The 26892-nt window shown below is 37.2% G+C and overlaps 1 protein-coding gene across 5 annotated transcripts in view; it reads left to right on the top strand.

Moving 5' to 3' along the window:
- VPS13B (vacuolar protein sorting 13 homolog B) overlaps positions 1–26892 on the top strand; it is a 433030-nt gene that overhangs the window by 315261 nt on the left and 90877 nt on the right. For all 5 annotated transcript variants that reach the window (XM_064706432.1, XM_064706433.1, XM_064706436.1 and 2 more), the window contains exons 34-36: positions 391–1093; positions 10176–10313; positions 22533–22940. In XM_064706432.1, coding sequence (XP_064562502.1) covers positions 391–1093; positions 10176–10313; positions 22533–22940 — 1249 coding nt within the window. The remainder of the gene's footprint in view (positions 1–390; positions 1094–10175; positions 10314–22532; positions 22941–26892) is intronic.

The raw sequence follows: 26892 nt of genomic DNA, 5'->3' as shown, positions 1-26892 counted from the left end.
ATAATTCTAACTAAGCTTTTATTTGCAATACATTATTTCATAGATATATGGGTTTATATTAATCTATAAATTTCTTATAAATACTTTGAAGTTTTTTTAATGAAGAGTTTAAATTTTTAAAATGTTTTCCAGCCCTAGAAATCCTTACTGCTTGGTTATTTTTTTTCACTTTTACTTTTTTTTGGCTCTTCAGCTATTGTGAGTCATCATTTCATTGGAACAGACACCTGCTGTGTTTTCATGAGTGATTACTGTGTTAATGTTAGCTTGGCGGATTTTTTTTTATAATACTCTCTTTTGACATCATGTTTATGTAGTGATTTTTTTGCTGTGAAGTGGAAATAGCTGGAATATGGATATCAGAAACTAATATAACATTTTCCTTTGCAGGTTTCCAAGCAAGAACAGAAGAAGATGGATGTGGCTGATGGAGGAACAGTTGAGACTTGTTCCCGTTACAGCGGGGCTCAGGACAGTGGAATTGGCAGCGACAGCGTTAAGATCAGGATCATTCAGATCGAGCAGCACAGTGGCACCAGCCAGCACCGCATTGCCCGTCCTTCCCGCCAGTCCTCCATCGTGAAGAACCTCAACTTCATTCCCTTTGACATTTTTGTCACAGCAAGTCGAATCTCATTGATGACATACTCATGCACTACCTCACCTAAATCAAAACCAGTGCAAGATCAGAAAGACGGTGATAAGATAAGCAAAAGCTCCTTGAACCTTCCAGAAACCGTCTCAGGCAGCAGCCATGATACCAAGAAGCCCAGTCAGCCATGCATCTCTTCTGTCACAGCAGACGATCTTTTGAACAGTAACCCTCCCCTGTCTGCTGGCAGGAAACCAGGTCTTCTGTCGCTGGAGAGCCTGCACGCTTCCACAAGGTCGTCTGCTCGCCAAGCCCTGGGCATCACGATTGTACGGCAGCCTGGGCGCCGCGGAGCGGGGGACATAGAGCTCCAGCCATTTCTCTACCTGATTGTGTCACAGCCCTCTGTGCTCCTCAGCTGCCACCACAGAAAGCAAAAAGTAGAAATATCAGTGTTTGATGCTGGCCTTAAAGGAGTCACCTCAGACTACAAGTGTACAGGTAAGAGCATTTAACATTCAGTCCTGGTTATAACCATGAAAATGATTGCACGTCTCAGAAGTTACAGAGGGTGGTGGAAAACAGCTCAGGAACTTCAGGACATCTTTAAATATCAATCACTAAATATACATATTTTTAGGATTATGCCTCACAGCTGAAGCAAGTTAAGTGTGTAAAATGTTTGAAATTAATTAAGATCTAACCTTTTAGCAACCAGTTCTTCCTGTTTCTTAGTACTGCTTTCTCATTACCAGATTGTGGCAGGGGTTGTTGCATTGCTGTAACTTCTCAAAGTTTTCTAAGGAAGTAAAGGTTGTAGGCCAAGGTAATTTCATAAAGAGCATTTTTTATGACTGAATGTCACAATATTTTCCTATACCAGCCTACCAATAAAATGTAAAGGTAAACACTGTAGAATCACCTGGTGTTTTGGACATAAGCTGTAAAAAAAAATTAACTGATCTTTCAAACAGCATCAAGAGATGTCATTTTAAGTTTTCATTCAATTGAGCAAGAGGGTTTTGCAGCAAATTCCATCTCTTAAAAAATGCACTTTTTAAAATTCTATATGCAGAGTTTATAATGAGAGATGTCAAAACAGCTCTTCAGTAGAAAATATTCTGAAATATTCTTTTTCTGCCTTATCTGTACTGCTGAAGAGAGAAACCAAATGATTGCAATTCATTTGTCTAGCAGTCAGTACAGGGTATACTGATTTTATTTTATCATTATGGAGTGTTACCCCAAAAAATGTTAATGAGTATGCAAATAAACAAACAGCCAGAGGGATATGGGGTTTTAAATTGTTTTCTGAATGAGAGCTGTGGGTACTGCTAGTTTTTCCTTGATAGTATTTCCAGCACAGGAGTTGTGAACAGTAGTATACTTTCCTATGCAGCTTTATCCAATCTTTGCTGAATAAGATTGTATCTTTTGAAAATTAGCATTAAAATAACGTGCTTTTGCAAAGGACTAAAAATGCAATCAGTTCTCAGAAATCTGAATTGTAGTGGAACTTTTAAGAGGAATTAAACAGTGAAAAAGATTATGCAGTGTAAGAAAAGATACTGAAAACAGGGAGATTTGTTCTCTGCTACATTTTATTAATCCTTCTGGTTTTGTCTTTCTCTGCTGTTCCTGTTCTGTCTTGCCTTGAATGAAACACAATTGTGTCATGAATTTGATTAACTCCAGATTCTCATGTGTATTTCTTACGTACTATGTAAAATGTTATTGCAGCAATTAATGTGAAGCAAACTCACAAAGCAAAGCTTGAAGGAAGCTTGGAGTAGGTCTAAGATCACATCTTCATTAAGTTAGTGCTTTGGAAAGATGCAATAGAACTTCTTCATGTCTTATGTCTGAGGCATTCAAGCATGTCCTTGCTACAAGCTGCCACCACCAATGAACTGGGCAAAATTCTTTCTATTCTGCTTCTACAATTACCTCCTGAAGTCTTTCACCATCTTCATGTCTATGGCAGCAATTCTACAAAACACAAGCTGTAATAAAATCTTCTTATAACTTGAAAGTGCATCAGAGAGCACAGAAGTATGGCAAGAAGTCTAAATAATAAAGATAGTAGGAGCATAGAGCCTGAGAGCTCCTCAGTCACCACAGGTTGCCAGGTTGCTCATTGGGAGACTAAAGATCAGCCATACATGGGTCTTACCCATTTCTTTGGCTTTAAGTTTCCATGTCAGGCAAATGCAAAGAAGTGTGGAGATAGGACTCAGACGTTGTGTGAAGGCAGAAGTCCTGGTCTCATGCTGCCTTTGTGGGCAGTAAATAAATACCTTCCTGTGCATCACAGAATCCTGTGCTTGCTGCCAATGCAGTAGCCCTCTTGTCAAAAGAGTTTGAGAGGTGGTTGCTAAAGTGCTAGTACCTAAAAATACCATCCTAAATGTATTAATAAGTTAATAAAATTAAGGCACACTTCCAGTTACACACTAATTCACTCAGCAAAGAAGGTAGTATAAAGTTTTTATTGCCTGTTGTTTAGGAACACCTGCTGTGCTGGTAATCAATAATTTAGGATTAACGTTATCATACCACTATAGTAACATGTTGGTTTTGGAAATTTCTATTTTTCATTTCTAACACATATTAGAGGGAAAATAGCCATGAACTGTATGTATTATATATATGTGTGTGTTTGTGTGTGTGTGTGTACATATTACACACACACTATATATAGCATATAATATAATACAGAATAAGGAGCTCTTTGTGGCATTTTTTGTGCTGCTGTTGTTGATTTTATTGATCAGACCAACTTTTCTTGGCATTGTGATTATTTGTTGATAGTTTTGTCTGAAAGAGATGTATCGTCCATATGAAGAACAATATAAAGTTTGCTTGAAAGAACCAAGTTAATTTCTCTCCTTCTGTACGATACACATGTTCTATATTCCTTCATTTCTCTGTGTATCAAGGACTGGAGAGTGGGAAAAAGGCATAAATGGTGTTTGAATTGCAGTGAATGTTGCTAAACTGTATTTCCAGTTAGCCTCTCTAGAAGACTGTTCTTGTGTATATACATATGCATGCAAGTAACTCTATTATCTAACACAGAATGGGGAAGAGAACATAAGATAAATTTAAAAGATATTTTTAACTGGATTATAAGAACTGAGGGAGCATATTCCCCCTTGAAAACAAAACAAAAAAACAAACAACCAAATCACAGACCAAATGAAAATATTGTGTGCTTCTCATCCTGTTATGTAGATAGGCAACAGCACAGCAGCAACTCAAAACTTCAGGCCTACAACATTGCAAATTTTGATCACAGCCTAAAAATTGAGACTTGTCTGAGCAAAAGTAAAATTACATTGTTATAAGGTTTTTTGGTAAAGCTATGGGAGTGTTTTCTCATTACTTAAACTAATATGGTTAAACTTACGTAGTTAAGCTATATATGAAATATTTACATTGCATTCAAAACATGCAAATAAAATCTCTGCCATTTAAAATCTTTCTATGTATTCTGTGCATTCTACAGCATATTCACTGCGTAAGAGTATTTTAGGAATGTTTTAAAAATTTTTTCTATCAATTCTGGTGTGGAATTCTGAAGACTTGAATACTGTTCATTCAACAGCCATAGATTTAGATCTTGTGAAATATTGTGCCATTTCTTACAGTTTTTATAAAAGAGAATAATTTACAGTTCTGAAACAAGCCTCAAATTTTTGCAAAGCAGAAGCAAATGCAGAATTCTGTTGAGAAATTAGGAATGTCTTATTTTTTGTTTGACATAAATTCCACAAATAAACTTTATGGTAAAGAAAATCTCATGATAGTCTGGATCTAGTTGTGCTTTTCATCCCTCACCTCCCAATAGTGTACTTCTAAGAAATATGTTGTTTAGCTGTAGGTCAGCAAAGATTTTCTAGACTTTAGAAATGCTTCTAATAGGTAATTTGATGACAGTCTATTTTATAAACCTTTGTATAAGAGAGAATAATAATTAGTCCTGGGCTGGTGACAGAATTAAGGGTTACTGCTTCATGATGGTTTACTGCTTTGAACATTATGTAGAAATGAAGATTTTATATATTATATGTTATGAAGCCATATGTATTTTATTTGGGACAAGGATTTTGTTATTAGTTTTGAATAGAGCATAAAATTCACAATCTTGCACATTAAACTATCACTCGTGAGACAGTGCATTGTACAGTGGCTGAAACACCAAATTTCATCCAAAGAACTTGGCTCCTCCAACACTAACTGTGTTATTTACTTCTAGCTTAATTTCTGAAGCACAAAAGAAATAAGAACTTGAGAATTAAATAGGAGGAAATAGGCCATTTAAAAGTTCAGCATTCTTAGTTTATTAATTATCAATCAGTAGCAGCACGTTTCCATCAGACCCGTCTCTGCATGTGGGAGCATTTGCCTGCCTGGGAGCCAAAGACCCAATGGTTGTGCTTCCTCAGTCTTCTCTACAACCACTTCCACTGGAAAGTCAATTTGGAGGAGGAGACTTATTAGGTTGTTGAAATGTTAACTCAGTTTTATTATGGTTGTGCTAAACTTCTTCATTTGTGTTTTGTAATTGTGCAGCTTGATTGCAGTTATGCTACGGCAAGGTACAGGAACTTAAAATCAAAATAAATAAATTAATGGAATAAATTTTAACTTCTTAATAAGTGGCACTAAAAAGACTAGTTGCTCCTTGAAATTATTTGTAAGATTGTGTATAAAAAGACTGAAAGATACTGTAAAATGACTCTTTTTATTAAATGCTCATCCTATATTTAACACAAAAAGGCATCTGCTAACTGTTAGGTTTTGCTAGCAGAGTTTTGGCCATTTTTACTTAAATAAAATGGGTGCAATTGTTTTTAATGTAATCTCATAAACTGCTTTTATAAATATTTTTTTTAAATCTTTATTTGCTTTGTTTCAGGTAATGTAATCCAGATACAAAATTGCCTCATTTCCTGACCACTGTGCTCTGGGCATTTTTGAAAAATCTTTTTTCTATTTGTTTGTTTGTTTACTTTCAAAGAGGAGGTTGTGGTGCTTGGTTGTTTCAAGGGAGAGAAATTTCTCAGTAAATATCTGTTATGATGGAATTTCTTCAACTTCCGTCAACCACTCATTTGCAAAAAACAGTCATTGTGGGGCCATCCAGAATTATTCTTGATTTTTATTTTATTTTATTTTATTTGACACCCACGCCTTTGATGGCAGGGGGTCCATGAAGAGCAGATGCAGTAGCTAAGACCACATGTAACCTCTGATCTAATGGAAAGCCTTTTCCAGGCTTTTGCATGAAAAGCAGCGGAGGCTGGCTCTGGCGGGCAGCCTGATTCACTGCCTCTGTGGCAGCCTGTGCTTCCTACATGGCACAGCGAGGATTTAAGGCTGTTTCCTAGCGTGGCATGGAGGGAGTTCTGCTGGGCTGTCACCTGTTCCCCTCTGGGTGTATTTATTGTCCAGTACATCTGCAGCCCTGGATGGGGGGGAGCAGTGCAGCCCCCACCCATAAAGCCGAATTGGCCTGGGAATGTGCATTCCTCAGGTTACTTTAAGTGCTCATTTTTGAGCTTCTGACACAGCACTTGTGAGTACTCTAGCAGAAATGTTTTTCCACTTGTGTTCTTTAAATTCCAGTGGAAACCGTTTTGAAAACAAGACCAAACGTTCCACTTCAGAGTTTCAAATGCAGAGATGATTGCAGCATCATACTGGCTTTTAAAATTGACTGCAGACCAAAATGTGATTCATGCATTGAAATGAAAGCACATTGCCGTGCTCGGCTGGGCTGGGGAGCGTTCCAGCCGAGCAGCCGCATCGCCGTGCCGCACTCGCGCTCGGTGGCCCTGTCCCTGCCCGGGGCTCACGGGGCTCTGCTCGCTGAGCTCCCCCATTAGAGCCTCCCAGATGGCCCCTCTGCTCCCTTAGCTGGCCTGGTGTCAGCCACCAAGAGGAAGAGTGTGGAGAATGAAAATCTTCAAGATGCAGAATTTCTCCTGCCTTCCTGGTTTCCTTTCCCCTGAGTCCCTGTTCTCTTCGGAAGTTTGGGGTTTGCTGTCTGCTGTTAACAGAAGACCAAGGGGATAGCAGTGAAATCAAAAGCTTGCAAATTCAAATCAAGTTTAGGAAGATATTTCATAAAGTGAAGTTTGGAGCTGAGGTCTGGATCTCAGCAAGGCTAAAAGTGGCTTCGTTCTTTTTCTTGGTTTTTTTTTTTTTTTACTTTTTATTTTAGAGGGTAGGAAGAAGGTAAATGTGGTTCTGTTGAAGGTTTCACCTTCTCAGTCTTACAGATTTTAAAAGTAAGATTTTAAATTACAGTCTTGTAATTTAAAGTTTTGTTGATCTGTGATAGTTGTCTCACTGTTTTTCTTTTGCTGCCGCAGACAAATTTTTCACATGGTGTAGAGGATAAAATTTCTGGCCATCTTCACTGCTTCTCGCTTCTCAGTCCTTTCTTTTCTCTATCTTGGCTTGCTGTGGAGTAATTCTAGCCTCTCCTTTTACTTATATATGCATCCCCTGGGTTTTCTCCAGCATTTTCTTTATACAAATAACTGCAAATTTAAGTGTTGATTTTTGGGAGAATCATAGAAAATGGAAATGGAAATGACCTATTATAATACATTATTCAGAACCAGTTCCCTGCTGATGCATAATTGTTCCCAATTGTATATTTTATAGTGTTCTGTCAAGTGTATTTTTAAACATTTTGAATGCCTCCATCATTTCCTTGAGAGACAAGAGTCCTTTTTCTAATACCTCTTCTCATCACGAATTCCTCACTTCGCATTCTAAAATTCTTTTTTTTTTCGTTCAGTTACTTCTATATTTCCTGTAATTTTGGCATAGGGATTGATTGACTGATATTGCATTATTCTTTTCCTGATTCTTGATCCTCTGAAGATGCATGGGCTGCTTTCTACCTTCGAAGATATTTTAATAGGGTCATCTTTTGGTTGTTTGACCTTTGAGATATATATTTGTCTTACCCTCTTACGTGTTATTTGGAACTCTCCTCAAGTTTTTGATATACACAGGCATAATCAATTTTGAAACCTCTGGATTTTAGCTTTCATATCATTACATAAAAACTTAAAACTGGACTATTTGGCTGGGCAATCAAGTCTGTTACCCAGATTCCAAATTAACTCTGTGCTATGGGCTTGGAAGCACTCATGCTGGCTCTTTGCATGGCCCTTTGATATTATTCACTCTGATGCAAAATTGTCAATACAATACTCCTGCTTCCAAAATTAGTTTCACTTGAACTTAAAAAAAATGCTTGAACTCAGTAAAACCAGTGCTGGGTTAAAAGTAATGTATTTTGTTGGAGTTGTGCATTGAGGTTTCTTCATGTTGTGTTCCTAATATGTAAATTTTGGAGTCCTTATTATTCACATATCCCAGTCCTGCAGTGCCCCAGGTGATGACAGTGTTGCACTCCTTGGAGACATGACAGAGCAAAAAAATCTCCCGAGAATCCCATGGTTACTTTATTTTTTGGTTCTGTACTTAAGTGCTGCAGTTCCCAGTAGCCCGAGGGGAGTTTGTGTAGTTAATGAAATATGTCACAGAGGGATTTTCTGCTGTGTAAGTTCTTTTTATCAGAGATGTTTTCTGCTTGAAAGGGTTACAACTTTGAAATAATTATTAGGTATTTAATAAGGTAAACCCATCTTAGGATAATAAAACTACCTGTAAGTGTGTTTTACAAAAGAAGTGTTCAGCTAAATGTAGTAGATTTTCTGAAAAGCTGGTAGAAGATATAGGTTGCTATATACAGTATATGATGATATCTTCCAGAAATGAGACTAAATAATGGCATATGGCAGTGTTTTGTGCCCTATTAGTACACCTAAATGTTTATATTAATATTTACAGAGGAACTGTAATTTAGAGATGAATTTAATCAATTCAGTGACATTCATTGAGCAATATTCAGTCATCTTTACAATGCTTTACACTATATATTCTGGAAAATGTTAAAATGTTAGCTGCTTATGATGTCTACCAGCACAAAACAAGATATAATTTTATAGATCCAGCTCAGAGATGCTTGTTCAGAACAGCTGTAAATCTGTGTTTTGGAAAAAATGTGTACCTTGGTGGTAAAGAGGATAATGATGGTGATGATTATGAGTAACAGTAGTAGTAGTAGAAGTATTTTCAGTATACTAGAGAAATGCCAGACGCAACAAGATATTCCCTAAAACAGTTACTACAGAAAAGGGAGTGTGCCACACTACTCTGGTTATTGTAATTAAAAGAAAAGGATTAAGAATCATAAAAATGTGAAAATTTTCATGGAAAATAAACAGATCTTTTGTATGCAATGACAGCTATTAAATAACTGTTGAGAGCTGACTTTATAAATGTGTAGCAGGAATAGAAGGAAGAAAAGGCTGTAATGTATATGCCATACAGTACAAATACTGCTGTAAAGTCATTGCCTGAAAATTGATCAAATAAAAACAAAAGAATGTGCTAACTTTTGATCTTTTCCATATAGATCTAAAGTCATGATCAATTGGTTTCAGTAGGTTCTTTGAAATCACATAAGGGTTCATATGTGCCAAGTTTTATATGAATCACATGATAAGGTCAAGAAACACAAATTCCAAAGCTGGCTTTATATACCCAGTCCACATATGACTGTGATACCACAATACCATATGTTGACTATAACAGTGAGTATGTAAATCCTGTTCCTGAAAGGAATTAATTCAGCAAAACTCAACCCAATTATAGCAGTTTTAATTGACTGAAAAGGAGAGAATAGCTTCAAGAAAATCTCGAGGATGAGACAGAGTAACATAGCAGACTTCATAATAAACAATGACTGATTATTTATAATTTAAGACCATAATGCCAGAATTGAGACTGCTCATAATGAAGATAATGAGTCCCTAAAGATTAAAAAGCCTTTTTACCCAACTGTTTTTCCTATGTGTGATATGTGGAAAATGAAGGCCAGAATAGCCCTTGGATGGATTTAATTTTAATGTGCTTCTGTAGTATCACAGTGATCAAAGGAGCACCATTCAAGGTGGTACCCAGGAATAGCTACTGGTTAGCTATTGAGGGAAGCTGCAAAGGGAATGGTACAACAGCACTGTTGTCATGCTCTGTTCCTGAGCTCTCATAGCATTCTGGGTTTTTTGCCTTTATAATTTACCTTTCCATTATTATTTTCTCTACTGAGCAATGACAATACAATCTAGTAGCAGGTTTTGAGCACAGATTCTCTTGTAAGGAGTCCTCATTAGTTAAAGCTGAAATTGTGTGCTATTTACAGTTGTTTTGTTTTATTGATCTATTTTACTCATATTTTACTTGGTATTTTTGCATGTTTTCTAAATTTTTTGTGATTTGGACTTTGTCCTCTTATCCATGAGTGTGTGCATTATTCCACACATGTATCTGTCTTTAAGTGCAAATGCTAGGTAAACCAGTTATATTAGGTATAATATTTACCATAATAAATTTAAAATTCTTTCATTTTGTCTAGTCAATTTTGTATGTAGCATTTTGTAATATATCATATTCCTGGAATATAATCAATGACTATGATGATTATCCTCTGTAGATCCTGGGAAGACTCTACCAGAAGCTCTGGATTATTGCAACATTTGGTTGCAGACAGTTGCAGGAGAGGTAGATGCTAAAAGTGGTATTCCACCTCCTCTTATCACTGTGCAAATTAAAGACTTCCTTAATGGACCAGGTAAGTGCTGCACTTTAATCTTTCTTTTCTAATGTAATCTGGTTTTAGATATGCACACATGGACACAGCATGGTGCCCTGAGCAACCTGATCTGGTGGAAGATGTCCCTTCCCATGGCAGGGGAGTTTGAAGGAGATCAGCGTTGAGGTCCCTTTCAACCTAATTATTCTATGACTCAGTGATATCAGATAATCAGAATTGTATTGTATTCCTTACTCGCTAATGTGAAATTGTCCTCTGGCAATTACCCTGAATGAAAGGGAAAACTGGGGAATGGGTAGTCCTGGACCAGTCACTGATTTAGGGTTTAATAATTAATTTTCTTCCCACAGTAAGTTTAGAAAGGCTGAATCTGTTGAATTTCCAGCAGAATGAAGCATACCTGCTTCTAGTCCTGGAAAACTGAAATGTTATTGCAGTTGTGTTTAGAAAAGATGACTTTTATAAAGTTTCTGAAGATTTTTCTAAGCTATCTTCTCTTGGGTTCTTTGAAATCTGGATACCTGGCTCTGGAAATTACAGTCACCTAAGTGCTGATATTGTAAAATTTAAAAAGTGATAGTAATATTGTGTTTCTTGAATTAATGTAAGTGGTGTAATGTAGAGGTGTGTTAGCATTTGCATAAAATAATGTGACTTGAAATTCCACTCCTAGAGCATCAGAAATTCTTGCCGATTGCATTCTCTATTTTGTGAAGCATATATTCATAGCTACATCACAGTGAAAAATAATTGAGGTTATAGTGAAAGTTAGAAAATACATAAATATTTTTTCATTTGCATATTTGTTACAGTGTATTGAATTATTTAACCTATTTTCTTATCCTGAATATCCTTCACACAGCACAGCTGTTATCAGGCATTTAGTGAGGAGCTCTTGAGTACAGGATTTTCATGTTCATTCAGTTGCCTCTTCATACAGTCTTACAGCACACTATCTAATCTTAGATCTGCAGCAGAATTTCCTTTGCATGCCTTACAGCTGTACCATCTGAGCTCTACAGAAATACTAATGTACCTGCACAACCCTCACATGGATGATGGAATACCATGCCCTTGCCATTCCACAAAAGTCAACTGAGGCACAGGGACATTAAATATTTTCTCGTTTTATTAAGGTTGTCAATTTAAAACACACCATTTTAGTTTTCCAAAGTACTTGAAAATACAGAATTTGATGTTGGAAACACAGCTCATATTGTCTTTGGGTAAAGCAGAAATCACTTCTGAATATCAAAGCCCAAGACATCAAACTGAGTTACCAGTGAATGATACACACATATTTGACCTTGACTATAAATACTGTGGTTTAGGAGCTTGAAAAATGTTTTTTGCACACAGGCAGAGGTTTCAAGGAAACAATAAAGTATGTGAACAACCTCATCATTGCCCCTTTTTTTTTTTCTTGTTTTCTAGCTATCTAAAGACATAATTTCAGGGAAGATTTCGTTATATTGATCCATATTTGGGTACATTAATAGGCCTTTGAATCTTCAGGCCCTACTGCATGTTCTGCTACCATTTGAGAAAAAAATAGTTTATTGATAGTAATGATGGCTTTTCATTCTAATCAGAACAGCACAGGAGGGGTTAAGATATCTTCTATCAGGGACCTTTTGATCACTGCTGCCAGAATGGTTTTCTTTTATCCTTCTGCTACCAGTTCTTACATGTCCTCTGTCCCCACATTTCTTAGATTTCCATATTCCCAGACCCTTCATTGTGTAAGAACACTTCTCTCAAGGTTCTCACTGTAGTTTCCTGGCACACCCTTTATATTTCATTTATTACATACCTGAGGGTGTTTCCCTGATGCTGTCCTGTCAGTAGGACAGATTCCTAGTAAAACTAGCAAGCATAGAGGTTGGCACCAGCTTGCAAAGTATATATTCACAAATAGTGTAAGTGTTCACCTCAGTTTCACCAGTCCAGTTGTATCTTGCATTAGTGTTAAATCTCTCCCCTCCATAGTGTTTTGCTGAATAGGGAACTGGAAAACCATAATTTAATGCATCATAATCTTCAATCTATTTATTCTTGCAAAGCATTTAAAACTTCAGAGATTTCTTCCAGGATCTATTCTTAGCCAAAAGGCTTTTTTTCATCATCTTTTTGCTACTAATTGGAACTATCATTACGAATGACTCAACAGTAATTTCTCTGAATTTTAATGAAGTGTTTGCCAGTGTAGTATAACAAAACAGCTCCACCATCCCTTGCAGATTTTTCTAACCTCAGCTGTAACCACTATGAGATCCTCTTCAAATAAACTAACCTTTACCAAGAAGCCTTCCTTGGGGGATGGAGGTTTCATTGGATGAGTAATGGAAGGCTCATTCTGCATGTGATTGCGTCAGAACAGCACATGCAGAGAGTTACAAGAGCCTGACAGCTCCTCAGCAGGCTACTGGAAAATGAGTTACTAACTGCCCTGTGGGACAAGGAGTCCCCTAACCACAGCTTCTTCCAGGGTGAGGTAGCTTGGCCGTCAGCAGCCTGGAGAAAGTGTTACACCACCAGATCCTAGCTCAGCCGGCAGTTGTTCTTTGAGGACAGGAACCTCAGCAAAGCTCCCAAGAGCTCTTGCAAGATCAACAAACAGTATGTGTGGTGGGAGACAGCTTAGCTAATAAATTAAATAAATAAAGGCACCAATGGGAGACAGCTTTGCTAATAAATTGAATAAATAAAGGCACCGCTGGAGTAGAGTTTTGTTGCAGGCCTTGAAGGCTGTTCTTCTTTGGTGAATATCTGGCAAAGAATGCTGCTGCTGAGTGACCTATTTTCTAATGACATAGTGTGTGTTTCATGGTCATTTATGCATATGTGGTTTATAACTGTAGTAAGTGAATCGCTGAAATGCATTGAATATACTGGGAGGTGCTGCCTGTTGGTTACAGATGATCAACTGTTCTGAAAAGTTAGCACATTTTTGAAAGCTGTGCCTATGCAGACAAAAATATGTAGCATTTGGGATAACTGTACAGTTTTCTGTGTTGATTTCAAGTGTTCAGAGTTCAGTAGTTTAATTGTAATGGCATTTTTCTTTCAAGATACATTGTTGGTGTGCTGAGGTTAAATTTCAAGTATAAGAATCCAACATGCCTATATTTTATGATGCAAAATACTATCAAGCAGTTAACAGAAAAAAATCTGCAAGTGGCTCGCATTGTTTGTTGTGTTAGATAAAACCAGTACTCCTTGCAAATAGTTTGTCAGCTGAAGTAGATAAGTAGATGGTGTTCCACAGAAAACTCGTATGGTTTCACCACACAGGAAACCAGGTTGTCAGTCTATATTAGCTTGGAGATCAAAAAACTACAGCAAGTAGCTAAACTTGGAAACCACTAATTAAATGAGAATAACAGGATACATTAATGCACTTCTTGCCACATGAGTTGATTATTTTGTACATTTTTGGCAACTAAAGAAAAACTATATTTCTTCCAGATTTAAGGTAATAGGATCCTAGGAGAAATAAGCATTCATCATCAGGCCTGTGGGAACAGACCTCAACTTTAACCCCACAATGTATTAAAGGACTATTCGTTCTCTTTTTACAGAAACTAATTATGTAAAATTTTTTAAATTCCATTTACATCACTTTACATGACCCTCTATCTTTTATATTAATTCTGTTACTGGGTTGTAGATCCAATTTTGTCTAATGCATTAAAGTGAACTATTTATTGCTTCAGCATTAGATATAATTCATTATGTGAGGATCAAATATGACCATCTAATTTTAATAGGTTTTTAAAAATTATTGTCTTTACCTTTTAATCTTCCTGGATTTTTTTTTAATCACCTTTCTTACCTATAAAAGCTGTCTTTGATGTAGTCTTTCTGGATGCAAATGATGCAAGAACATGTGTATGAAGTACAGCTTTATAAAAATTGCCTTTAAAACGTGTACACCCAAATTATGGATGATAATCTGTAATTAGTGGATTTAACTTTAGTGAAGTCCTCTTTCCGCAGTCGTTTCTTGGGAAGGCATTGGGTTAGATGCGAAGGAATGGAGATCCTTGATAATTCACCTTTATAAATAATTTCTGCAGAAGACAGTATCAAATAAACTAAGAAATGTTGTGTCTCACTGAAAGATGAAGTGAGAACTGGAGAGCTGGTGGGTTTCTCCTTCATGCCAGTCCCTCCACACATGATCTGGGGACCACGAGGGGCACAGCAGGGGATCTCGGCTCAGGTATAAAAAACAATAATCAGAACTGCACCAGGGCACTCTCTCCAGCCTTTTTTTCCCCCACTGTTTGCAGAGGCAACAATTGTATCCATTACCAAGGTCAGTGGTTTGGAGAAACCTGGAAAATAGCAGCTACCAGAAACCCTCTAGAATAATATCTCCAGCAGGTGATAGATTAGTTGGAACAAATTGGAACCATTGCACTTCAGCAATCCTGGTTTCTTTCAAGCTGTTTTAAAAATGTCGTCATTTTAATACACAATATCAGCCCTGCGGAACAGTCCACAGCAGGTTAATTTGAATCATATGATGTATCACTGCCCTCAGCTGACATGAGCTCCGTTCCATGTGTGAAGCCATAATAAATCCATTCCCAACCGAGGCAAATTCCCTGTGAGAAGGTGAACTAATCCAGGCCTCACACTGGCATGTTAGCCCTCCGTAATTGAAAGCAGGGCCACCTGTTCCCAGCACAGTTAGCCTATAGAGAGAAAATTAGCATTAGATCAGATACTTAATATATTGAAAAATCATTCATACTACTTGCAAGTTCAGCTGTGGGCTGCTTAGCATGACATCATATATAAACCTAGGAATGTGCCCACTTGATCCCAGTTTAACAGTTTTGTTAACCATGGTGTTTGTTAACTTTGAAAGGAGAATTTTTTGATTTAATGAGAGCTGACACGTGAGAAGGGGAACTAGCCAGGGTGCAGACTTTTCTAATTAACTCTGGGTCATTTGCAAAACTTTTGAGCTTTCTAGTAGGGCTTTTTTTCCCTTTGCTCTTTTACAAACAAGTTTTTAAAGCACTGACACTGTAGCCATGAAATTATATATATTTGATTAAGAGGGCAAAGAGAAATATTCCAAACAGGTGTACCAGCCTGTAGGTATTGCTTTGGACTTGACACATCTATTGTCTGTAATATCCGTGTAATAATGAGGAAAATCATCAAAGTGACTTTCTAAAAACGCTGTTTACAACACTTCTTTTAAATTTCGTTTCTTATATGTCTGAGTACAGAAAATAAAAACTGCACACTGGACCCACATGGAGAAGTTGAAAAACATTTTCTTATAATCTTTTTCAGTCTATTCACATTCTTTTAACGCTTATTTCAGACATTTGCTCAATTTTCTGAAACACCCTTTTTTTTTTTTTTTCTTCCCATGTGCTTTTTAATATAGATGTATTATTCAGCAGCTAAGCAGAAAATAGAGGGTTAGTATTTATGGGTTCTTTTCTTTTCCACAAATGTGCTCCATGACCTGGAACAATTTATTTTGTCTCACTATATTGCGCTTCATCTTCCCTGACTCTCTGTTAAGAGAGTTAATGTTTCCCTTAGCCTGGGTTTTCCTTTCCTGATAGCGCTTCCTGATGCCCCCATTATAATTTTTGGCCTCAGCATTCAGCCCTTGGCACACTTCTGTATTGTACTGAGCTGTATTTGATAGCTGCACAGTTGCTTAATTTCAGTCATCATCTACTGAATGGCAGTAACCCTCCATTGTTTATTAATGGCATCTTTGGGCTTCTTGACCTACAACAATTTATCTTGGTTTACTTGTGACAGTTCTAAAAAATTAGTAGAATTGCATCACTCTGAGCCTTGTCTGAGATCTCAAAGCTGGAGCTGTTAATGCCCAAGTGTCACCTTCACATAATGTCAGTGACACAGTAGGTCATGGAAGAAGTTGTTATTCCTGCTGGGGAGCACCCAGCACAGCTCAGGGTGATTTAACTCCCTGAAGGCTCCAGTTTGCCGTGTTGGCCTTGGAGAGCTGCCTGTGTGGGGCAGCAGCACAGACAGCAGCGGGTTGGAGTACTGAGCTGTGACTACCAGTCTCTTCTAGACTAACTGGCATCTGTCTCACAGAAGCAGAATGCAAGATGGACTGCAGATGGCCTCTGAAGGCTGGTCTCAAGTTTCTTCCTCGTTTTCCCTTGATCCAAATTGGGAATGATGAATTAGAGTATAAAAACAATTAGTTGGGATCCTTCTTGCTTTTCAATTTCTCTTAATTTGTGTCTCTTTTGATGCTTGACCAGACAATTGAGAACAGTACAACTGGTCTTTACATGTCTCTTTCCTATTTTTATAAATTTAATTTTTGCAATTCAGCCATTACCATTTGCTGAAGGGCCATCCTGACTCCAAATCAGAATCAGGGCTCAAGATTACCTTTACCTTCCTCATATTTCCTCTGTTTAAAGTCCCTACATCAGGATGGGTGGCTAAGGGAGAAAGAATATCACTGTTGGTAAACTCTTTCATGCCATCATCTGCTCCTCTCCTGTTTAGGACTAGGAAATTAAATCATCTTAAGAGTTTAGGATAAATAGTAGGGTTTTTTTCTACAGAAGTACTGTATATTAAGAAGTTTAATATTTTACAGCCTTCTTGGGGAAGGGGGGAGGGAGATCCATGTCCAACCTCAAAGAGGAAGATCTGGCCTTTTCTGTTTCAGCTGTGAGAAGTAAAAGATCCGCTGCTGAATGAATGTTGTGGAAAATGAATCAATTCTTGGAAAATGACATATTTTTCTCTCACACATTTCAGCATTTCTTGGTCTTTGAAAAGACTAGGGTCTTATAAACGATAGAATCATTAAGTTTGGCAAAGACCTTCAAGATCATGGAGTCCAACTTTTGACCTAGCACTGCCATGGCAACTAAATCATAGCCCTAAGTGCCATGTCCAGTCATTTCCTAAATACTTCAAGGGATGGTGACTCTACCACCTCTCTGGGCAGCCCGTTCCAATGCCTGACCACCCCTTCAGTGAAAAAATTCTTCCTGAACTGGACTTCCACTGGCACAGTTTGAGGCCATTTCCTCTTGTCCTGTCGCTGGTTGCCTGGTAGAAGAGGCCAATCCTCACCTGGCTCCAGTCTCCTTTCAGGAAGTTGTAGAGACCAATAAGGTCCCCTTTGAGCCTCCTTTTCTTCAGGTTAAACAATCCCAGCTTCCCTCAGCTGCTTTTCATAAGATTTACTCTCCAGACCCTTCAGCAGCTTCATGGCCATTCTCTAGACACTCTCCAGCCCCTCAATGTCCTTTGTCTAGTGAGGGCCCAGAACTGGAAACGGCACTTGCCATGGGGCCTCACCAGTGCCCAGCACTGGCGGCAGCTGCTGCCCTGGTCCTGCTGGCCACACTGCTGGTGATACAACCAGGATGCCTTTGGCCTCCTTGGCCACCTGGGCATGCTGGCTCATGTTCAGCTCCTGTCAGCCAGCAGCCATGAGTCCTTTTCCAAGAAGCAGCTTTCCAGACACCTTTTCCCCCAGGCTGTAGCACTGTATGGGATTGTTGTGACACAAGTGCAGGACTCACATTTCACCTTTTGAACCTCATAGACTTGGCCCATTGATCCAGCATGTCCTTATTCTGCTTATGACTGATTTTCATGGCATTTACTCTCTGGTATCTAAGATTAAGAAAATACTATGGTAGTTTTTAAGTCATAGAAGTAGTAACATTTTGTACATTAACTTATGGCATATATTAGAATAAGTCCACTGAAGCTCCCAGCTTCAGTAAGCTGGAATTTACCTGGACCAACAGTGCTAGGAGCTTTTGTTATTTTATGTTGCGTGTTCATCCTTAGCCCTCCAAATAAAAAGCCCTTTTGATAACATCATTATCCCAAGTTCACAGATGAAAATTATGTCTTCCCAATACAAATTTGAAGGTTATGGAGAACAGGAATAAAATACTTATAACCCTGATTTTTTTTTTTATCTGAAGCTCTAAGTAATAAAATGACAAAGAAAGAAATTGCTTCAGACAGAAATTTCAGAATGCTGCTCATAGGTTTCTTTTTATAGTTGTTATGATTTAGTTCAAACAGGCCATATTGAATCCATTGGGTTTTTTGTAATAGATTTCAAAATACATAATAAATGTAAGTAATATGATGACTAATGGGTCAAGTGAAGTTGGAACTTTTAAAATGAGAAAATAGCTGGAAACGGTTTTCAGGAAACTATTCCAGTTGATTTTTGGTCCCCCACAAGGTGTACATTAACATAAAACTCTGTAGAATCGCCTCTGGGACCTGAATTCCCTCTCTGATTTCATTATTCCAAAGTGTTTCTTTTTCCTCCACTGTTAAGTCATCTCCTGGTGTGGTGGGAGCATATAATAAGTGTAATTTATTTATATTTATCTAATCTCCTTTTAACTCACTAGTTATTTCATCATTCTGTTTCCTAGCTGCTGTTCAGAAAGTTGTGAAGGCTAATTAGAAACTAATAATTGAAATACATGGATTTACTGGGTAATCTAAAGAGAAGTAGTGAAGAAATTGAGGAAGAGAAAGAGCGATTCAAATTCTATACTGAAATGCTGTACTGTAATCGAAAATTGCTTTGATATCCTTTGCTTTAAGCATAACAGAAATAACTCACTTGATGCACTCGATTTGCAAGCGCAGTAAATTTTTCTCTCTTTTTTTCTTGCTGGAAATAGATAACACCTGGCAAAATAAGTTATTGCTAATACATCTTAAATCTAAAGAATGCATTGGGTTATAATTTTGGTAGCCAGTCACTAATAGGCAAAGGAGAGGCTGATGTAATTGAGGCATTAAAGATGACTTTGAACTGCCTTTTGCTCTGTGTTGATTCTGATGTAATTTTGGGCAATTCAAGGAGTTAGTTACAGGAAGCCTCTGTTTTCTTACGAGTATAGAATCTGCATAGTGTTATGTGCTGTTCTTCTCAAGGTGTTTAAAATAATCTAAAAAAACAGTTACACTTGGATTTTGCACCTCCCAAAATTTATTCCAGTTGAATCTGTGTTATTCATAGATTTTAAAGCTCTTTTTAGTGCATTTTGACTGTCTGGTGAAGCAGCTGAATATCTATCTTAATCAACTCCTATAAATAGCTCTTCATGTTTCATCAGTTTTCATTGTTCTGTCCATCACTTAAATATATTTTCCTTAGAAGGAATGTTAAAAGTTTCTTTTACATTGCTAAGGATAATGTATATAAGAGGTCAAAGACAAGATTGCTCAATTGTGTTTCCTCTTTTCTTTTTGAATATTTTACTTAAAATACCAAAGAATCTCTTTACATAATCTTTAACCAGTTGTAAAAATAACCTGTATCATTATGAGATAGTTAAAATATTTTGTGAAGGTTCCAAAGTCACATTTTCTGCAATTATGCTTCTGGCTGCCACTGCATTCTGTCAGGACTGATTTACTGGATAATAATAATTTCATACAAAACTTTGTCAAGTTATCAGTCATGACAGCATTTTTCTGTATGACATGCACAGTTTCCGAACAGAAAAGAGGGAAGTCATTTGCATTTCTCTGGTGTCCTGGTGGCCCTTTTTTTTATTGCCTTCTTGAATGAGTGGCCAAGAGCAGTGATAAAAGCACAGGCCCAAGTGCCCAGTGTGTTCCAGCACTGAGCTGCACCAGCACCCTGTGTCTTCTCTGCCCTCGCCGAAGGAAGCCCCAAAAGGAGCTTCTGCCTTTGTGGTCATCTCCTGTGCCATCTTTCACACTCAGTTTTTGGGTGTGTTAAGCTTTGGGCTAAGCCCTTGGCATCTGTTGAGTCAACTTAGGTCTAAGAAGTTTTTGGGTGTCAGGGAGATTTCTTGGGTTTTTCCCCCCTTCTGGGCTATATTACCATAGGAAAGTGCTGGCAATTAGATGTGTATTAGATAAAGCAATTAGATGTGAAAGTTGCCATACCAAGGAATAAGGGTCCTCCTTTACTAACTTAGAAACTCAATTATTTTGCAAAAGCAATAAGTAGCATCTGTTTATTTTACTCCTTTATTACTACAGTAGTAAGGGAGAAATTTAAATATATAAGGCAGTTGTTTAGTTGTTTTTTTAACATTTCATTTTAAAAACAGTCAATTTGACTATTGTAAATAATGTCATAATGTCACATGGGTCTCTAATGTCTTCCTAACTCCTTTCTCTATTCAAAGGAAGGAGAAGTCCAGTGAAGTCTGCATAGAAGGCAGACAAATCTTGGGATATTCCAAGTGCCAAGAGGATGGGGAGTTTTTCCAAAGTATTATGACATTTTTCTTCCCATGATTTTAATTAAAATGTCAATGCATAAGGATTTTGGAAAATCTTCTAAGTTGATCTTGTGTGGTTTTGGATACCTGAAAATCTTCACAGAATAACTGAAGTTGAAGAAGACTTCTGGGATCACTGAGTCCAACCTTTGATCAACACCATGTCAACTAGCCCCTTACTAAGTGCCATGTCCAGCTGCTTCTTGAACACTTCCAGGGATGGTGACTCCATCACCTTCCTGGGCAGCCAATTTCAGTGTTTAACAAGCCCCTCCAATCCTGTTTTCTTCTAATGCCCAGCTTCCTAACTTTGGTGCTTGCCTTCCTGCTAGGCCCACATATTAGCTAGTGTTTTGCCAGTTCCTAGTTTAGTATGGAAGGCTTTCAGTGCAAGAGAAAGCATTTTCAGAAAACCAGTAATAAAGTTCTAAGTTAAAGATAGCTTTCCAGACTTAAATTTCAGTTAGCTGCAGCTTGTGGAATAGTGCAGACATTTTTCTAATATAATTTTGGTTTTTTTTAGTTCAGCTATGACAGATCTTATACAGCCATTAATAAATTCCTCTTATCTTTGTAGAAAATGTGCCAGATATTTTTGGGGGGAGGGGATCAGAAAAGTACTTTGCCACATGCATGTGAACCTCTGAAATCACTATAAATCTGTTCTTAAAAGCAGCTCTGAAACTCTGCCCCTACAGCCCTTTAGCGTTGGTGTAAAAATTTACCTAAAGAATGGGAAAATCGAGCTCATTAGTTTGCATCAATGTTAGAAGTAAGATGTGGTCCTGGACAACTTGAAACTAGTGTCTATGAAATATTCATTAATCTGTGTAAAACCTTCAACAGACAGTGTTTCCTGTATATATTTATAATGAAACTCAAAACTAAGTAGTGCTGTTTGAACATTTCATCTAGTTTAGATATATGCACAGAATTTAAATCACTTTTGATTCATGGGGTTGGGGCAGTGGCAGTCAAACAGCAAAGGGAAAAAGCCCTTTTCCCCCTAACTAGAATAGCTGTCTCATTACTGGTCAAAAACTGAATTTGAAATGAAAAATCCTAAAAACTAAGTTAAAAGCTGGATTTCTGTAAGGAATTGTTATGTACTGATGCTGCAGCACAGAAATAAGTTTCAGCCTTCATAAAATCCTGCTTCCAGTCTTTGAAATAATTTTGCCAATTCCTACGTCTCAGCTACCAAGATGTGACTATTAACAATGTTGTTCATATTAATTGTGGTTCCTAAAAATTCTGTGAGTCTTTTAATAGTCTGAGAAACACCAAAATCCTTTTTGGTGAGGAGATGAAAAACATTTTAAAAAAAAAAAGACTTTAAAAAAAAATTAAAGGAATACATTATTCCATTCTCCCCGGAAAATGAAGAACTCTAAACATACCTCAGTTTTTGTAGTTGCTTTTTATTTCACATTTCATCTTGAAAATGCATTGAAGACTGCTGCATAGGAACTGTGTAGGAAACAACACAATACACTTGTTATTCACTCATTTAAATGTGTTGAAAATGTTCACTGTTGGCTTTGGAGTTTAGTCAAATAGCTCTTCTGGATATAAAACTCGAGAGAATGTGAAGTATATTTTTATTCTTACACAAAAGAACTAATGTATCTCCCCTCCTACACACTCAAATAAAGTGTGTGTCTTTCTGTGGTGATCCCTGGGAAGAAACGAGATAAAATCCGCTTTGTACCATGTTTCTTCCTTTAAAATTGTACATAGTGATGTTTGCTTATAGTATTTTTCATTATATTTTAATTCAGATTTATTGCTAAAAATACTGTTTTGTTATGTTTTAACATTGATTCAGTCCTTGTAATGGAACATGGTGGAAATATGATGGAAAAGCTATTTCCACTCAATGCTTATATTTGCACACAGCTTGAATAATTGCACTATAGCTTATCACGTTTCTTTCTCCAATTCTCCCCTACAGCTGACATAAATGTGGACATATCAAAACCTTTGAAAGCAAACCTCAGTTTTGCCAGACTTGACCAAATAAACCAGTTCTTGAAGAAAATAATAACCACAAATGAAGATGTGCCCAGGAAGGAGGCTGCTTCATCAGCTGGCATTATTCCAGATGAGGACATCACTTTGATATCCAGACACCCCAGTACAAAGGACTTTCTACCTGCAGCCCATACCAGCACTGTGAAAAAGGCTTCAATGCAAGAAAACTTGTGGCAAGCCCTTTCCTGCTTCCAGAAAGTTTCCATTCACACCGTTCAAATGGTTGTTTTGATGGAAACCATCCCACACCCCAGCAAACCTTGTTTGTTAGTCTCTTTCTCAAACCTCAGTGGAAGCCTGAACATTAAAAGTGGACATAAAACTGCAGGTAAGAGGGTTTTTTTAAAGTTGGAAGAGCTACTGGTTTGTGTAAGTGGTGGTCTAGTGACCGTTTCAAAGTGTGGGGCATTGCAGGGAACTGTTCCAGCCAACATCATAAACCCACAACAGAAAATAGCAAATGCCTGATAGACTCTATTACCCAAGTTTTCCTTTCTGTGAGGGAGCACCCAAGAATGATTAATTCTGTAGTTAATATCCCCTAGCTTGTAATTACTAATTTATTGATGGAATTCTGGCTGAAATAGTGGTTATGAGAACCACCCCTCTGGTATTCCAATAATTTAGCACATAATTCAAAGGTCAAAATTTTGACAGTTTTCACTCTTTAACTAGATTTTCTTGTTAGGACCTTTGTTTCTGTCTTAAAAAAACAAAAAAGTAAAAATAATTGTTCAGAGCCCTGACAGGTGCTACTATGTAAATATTGGGTCATGCTGTTATTCTTCTCCAGATTTATGAAGTTTCCAATTTTTACATGTTTCCTCTGCACACCTGAAAGTCGCACAGGGAAAATAGGCACTCTGGCCTCATTACTGAAGCACTGCAAAGAAACTTTATGCCTCGAGTACAATTAACCAGATACCAGAGACTCATTTAAAATAGAGATATTTTGAGTGTCATTGTAAATTGTTTTATTAGCATTTCAATAAAATTAATAAGATGGTATATTTCCATGGTGCAGAGATGAGCCAGATGTAGGTAGTTGGAAGAGTAGTTTGAGAGGCAGAATGGTCTCTAGCTGAGAGGAACAAGTTGTGGGCCAGCTGAGGTGGTGATTTATTTCTTTTTCATCAGAAATATTTTTCCTCAGGCCAGCAAGTTCCAGTTCTTCTTTATTGTTTTAAAAGTTAAAAATGAAAAATTTAAGGTTCATAGGACATGAAAACCCATGAAAGTGCTGGGGCCAGAAACTTTTGATTTATCCATTAATAAAGAGCAGTGCAGGCAGGAACAGTGCCTGTGTTCCCACGCTTTTCCACTCAGATCACAACTCCAGCATAGAAGGCACTGCAACTGAGAAAAGCCTTTATAATGTGCTTTAAATAGTTTTAGTTTTGTTTCTGTGTCATAATCCTCTTCCCTTCCATGGGTTCCCCTCTATCATTTGTACATTATCTGTCCCATGGTACGTTATGGTGTCCACATCATGCTTCGATACATCAAAGCCGGGCTGCTCCCTCACTGTTCTGTTCTGTAAAGCAGTTTGGCAAACTCACACTGTATTTCACATACCCTGGAGGTTTTCATCCTCCCAGAAGGAGGACGTACCTTGCCCTGCATGTTAAGTCTCAGAAACATTTTCAGCTATGAAGTTCTGTTTCTTAATTCCCCTGGCAATCTGAGGAAATCAATCTTTATTTTACGTGGTATAAGCCATACATGAATCTTCAGTATGGTCATAGTCTGGCAGGCGTTGTGAAGTGGAGCAATACTGATGTCAAATCTAATGAAAATGGACATTAGTTATTCTATATAAAGAACTTCCATAGCCAGAAAATTAGTAGACATCAACAGACGCTTTTCACATTTTTTTTCCAGTTAAAAATGCTTTATCTCTGCTTTGTAGAAAGAAAAGTACATCTGCATGAGGTTTTGCATACAGTTGTGATGGTGCAATAAATTAAGTTCTAATTAGAACAAAAGACATACTTCCACAAAACTGATGGAAATTGTCAAAAAATCTCTTAAGAAATTGCTTGGATTTTTTTTTTTTTACAGTTGTGAATATGAATTTGAAGTGCTGATAGAAACCAAGGTTGAAATTACGACTTCAGGAGAGAAGATAAAATACTCAGTGTGAGGGAAATGGTATTATAATCTAATGTTAAAAATCCTTTAGAAGAATACCACAGTTGCTAACTAGATTTGTTTTATTATTACACAGAAATTATGCAAGCTAACACAATTTTTAAAAGTTTTTAGCTGTGTCTTGAAAGGAAGGAGCATTTAAATATCTCAGTTCTTCACTACTGTTCTTTTTATAAAAGGTTTTATAGATACACCTTTTGAGCTGACCAGGGTTAATGTCAGGTTTTTTTAATAGAATGAAACTAATACGTGAATGCTTCCCCATGTCTTTGATTTTACAGTCGAATAACTATTGTGACCATCTGCAGCAGCTGCATTTTAGGAATTATTTGCTGAACCAAGCTAAGCACAATGACAAAAGTAGTCATCTCAGATGTACTGTTAAAACAGAGAAAGAAAAAGGAGCATTGCTTGCCTTTTGTACAGTATGGCCATCTGCTGTACAGATGTTATTATATAGAATGACTTCAGATACAATAATTGTAGAAAATTTTCATTAAAACCTCAACAATTTGCACTTGTTTACTTGAATCTGCATAACTCCCCAGTGAGACAACACAATACGCTTGGGGTTTCTTTGGTTCTCACTAGCTTACTCTTTGATCCTTTTTGATGTGCTGACTTTAATAAACACAGTTAAAAACACTATTCAAAAACATCATGGAAAAAACTACAAAGGAACAATTATAGCAGTAGAAACTACTCTAATCCCTTACTTACGCAAGCTATTTTTAGTGAAATATGGTTTTTTACACGTTTTATGTGGCAGTGTTTTATAAACAGTGTAAATGACCCCTTTTCCAGATGAGTTTCAATGCAGGAGATGAAGTTGTTTTCTAAGGAATCCTATTTGCTAGGAATTATTGAGCAGAAAAAAATCTCTCAAGAATATATATTGTCGGCATTTTCCCTCCCTTATAGGGGGAAAATAAAAGTGCATGACCTTGTGTGTTGCTTTCATTTCTTTTCAGCTGAAATTAAGAAGAAAGCTTGCTATCCAACTTATTTTTCTTTTAATATCAGTTTTCCCTCTAGTCTTTACTGGTTTAATCATAGAAGCTAAAGGCATTCTAGTTTCATTTTTCTTCCTAAATTCTTACAAAACTAATAAGTTTTAGCTTCTGAAAAGAATTGGGACTAATTAGTTGAATGATTTCACTTCTAACACAATTAATTATAAGTGTTGAACACACACATTGCAATTGGATAAAACTAAAACACCTCTATTTCTGTATATACTGCTGCGCTGTTGTACAACCCCAAACCCTTAGTGTGTCAAGGGACTTCATCTTTTGGACATTTTTCAGGTTTTAGTACAACAGTTACTTATAACAACATGATTACTATTTCTGTTAGAATACTTATGTTCCTCTCCGTACTCATGTTTAAATACTCACTATTTTGGTTTTAGTAAAATAATACTGTTGTAGACTGTATTGCAGTATACTGGGACAAAGAGAAAAAATAATAAAACAGAACAAAATCCCTTAAAAAAATTAATTTTACTTTAAAAGAGGTTACCATTATAGTTTTCCTAATGCCCTTAAGGGTAGGACTTTGTCATACTGATGTTCAATAAAACAATTATCTCTAGTCATTTTATATTTTGTGGCTTGGAGTTAAAAGTTAAAACTTGTACCCATTTTTTTGTAAACCAAACACATAGCTTGGCTGTGTATTTGTACTGTTGGTGAAAACCCTAACTCCAAGAACTGCTGTTGGACCTGATTCTGTGATTTTTGTCTTCTGAAGTACATGGCATCTTCCACAAATGCTTAGAGCTCCAGTCCCATGTACCCAGTCAGATCTGAGATCTCTCGGTACCGTGCTTGAGGTGTGTGACTCACTCCTTAACTCACGTTAGAATTAAAGTAAGTCTTAGCAAGAAATACTGGAAAATAGAATGCAATTCTAAACATATGGCTTTCAGTTAGTTCAGGTTTGTAGTTGAAATTAGCACTACCTACCTGCCAAAAGAGCAGATAAATTAAGAGAAGTTGAGGACCGTTCTTTCCCCAAAGTGAAAGACAGCAAGAAGCCTGTAGCCTCTCAGTGGAGCCTTATTTTACTCTGGCTGGACACGGCGGGGAAGTCGTGCTGTTCAGTGTCTGAACTGAGAGAGTTACGGA

Source organism: Zonotrichia leucophrys, chromosome 2, assembly GCF_028769735.1.
Source record: "Zonotrichia leucophrys gambelii isolate GWCS_2022_RI chromosome 2, RI_Zleu_2.0, whole genome shotgun sequence".
Lineage (NCBI taxonomy): Eukaryota > Metazoa > Chordata > Aves > Passeriformes > Passerellidae > Zonotrichia > Zonotrichia leucophrys.
Note: the sequence above shows the minus strand (reverse complement) of the source record. Positions and strands in the feature narration are given on the sequence as shown.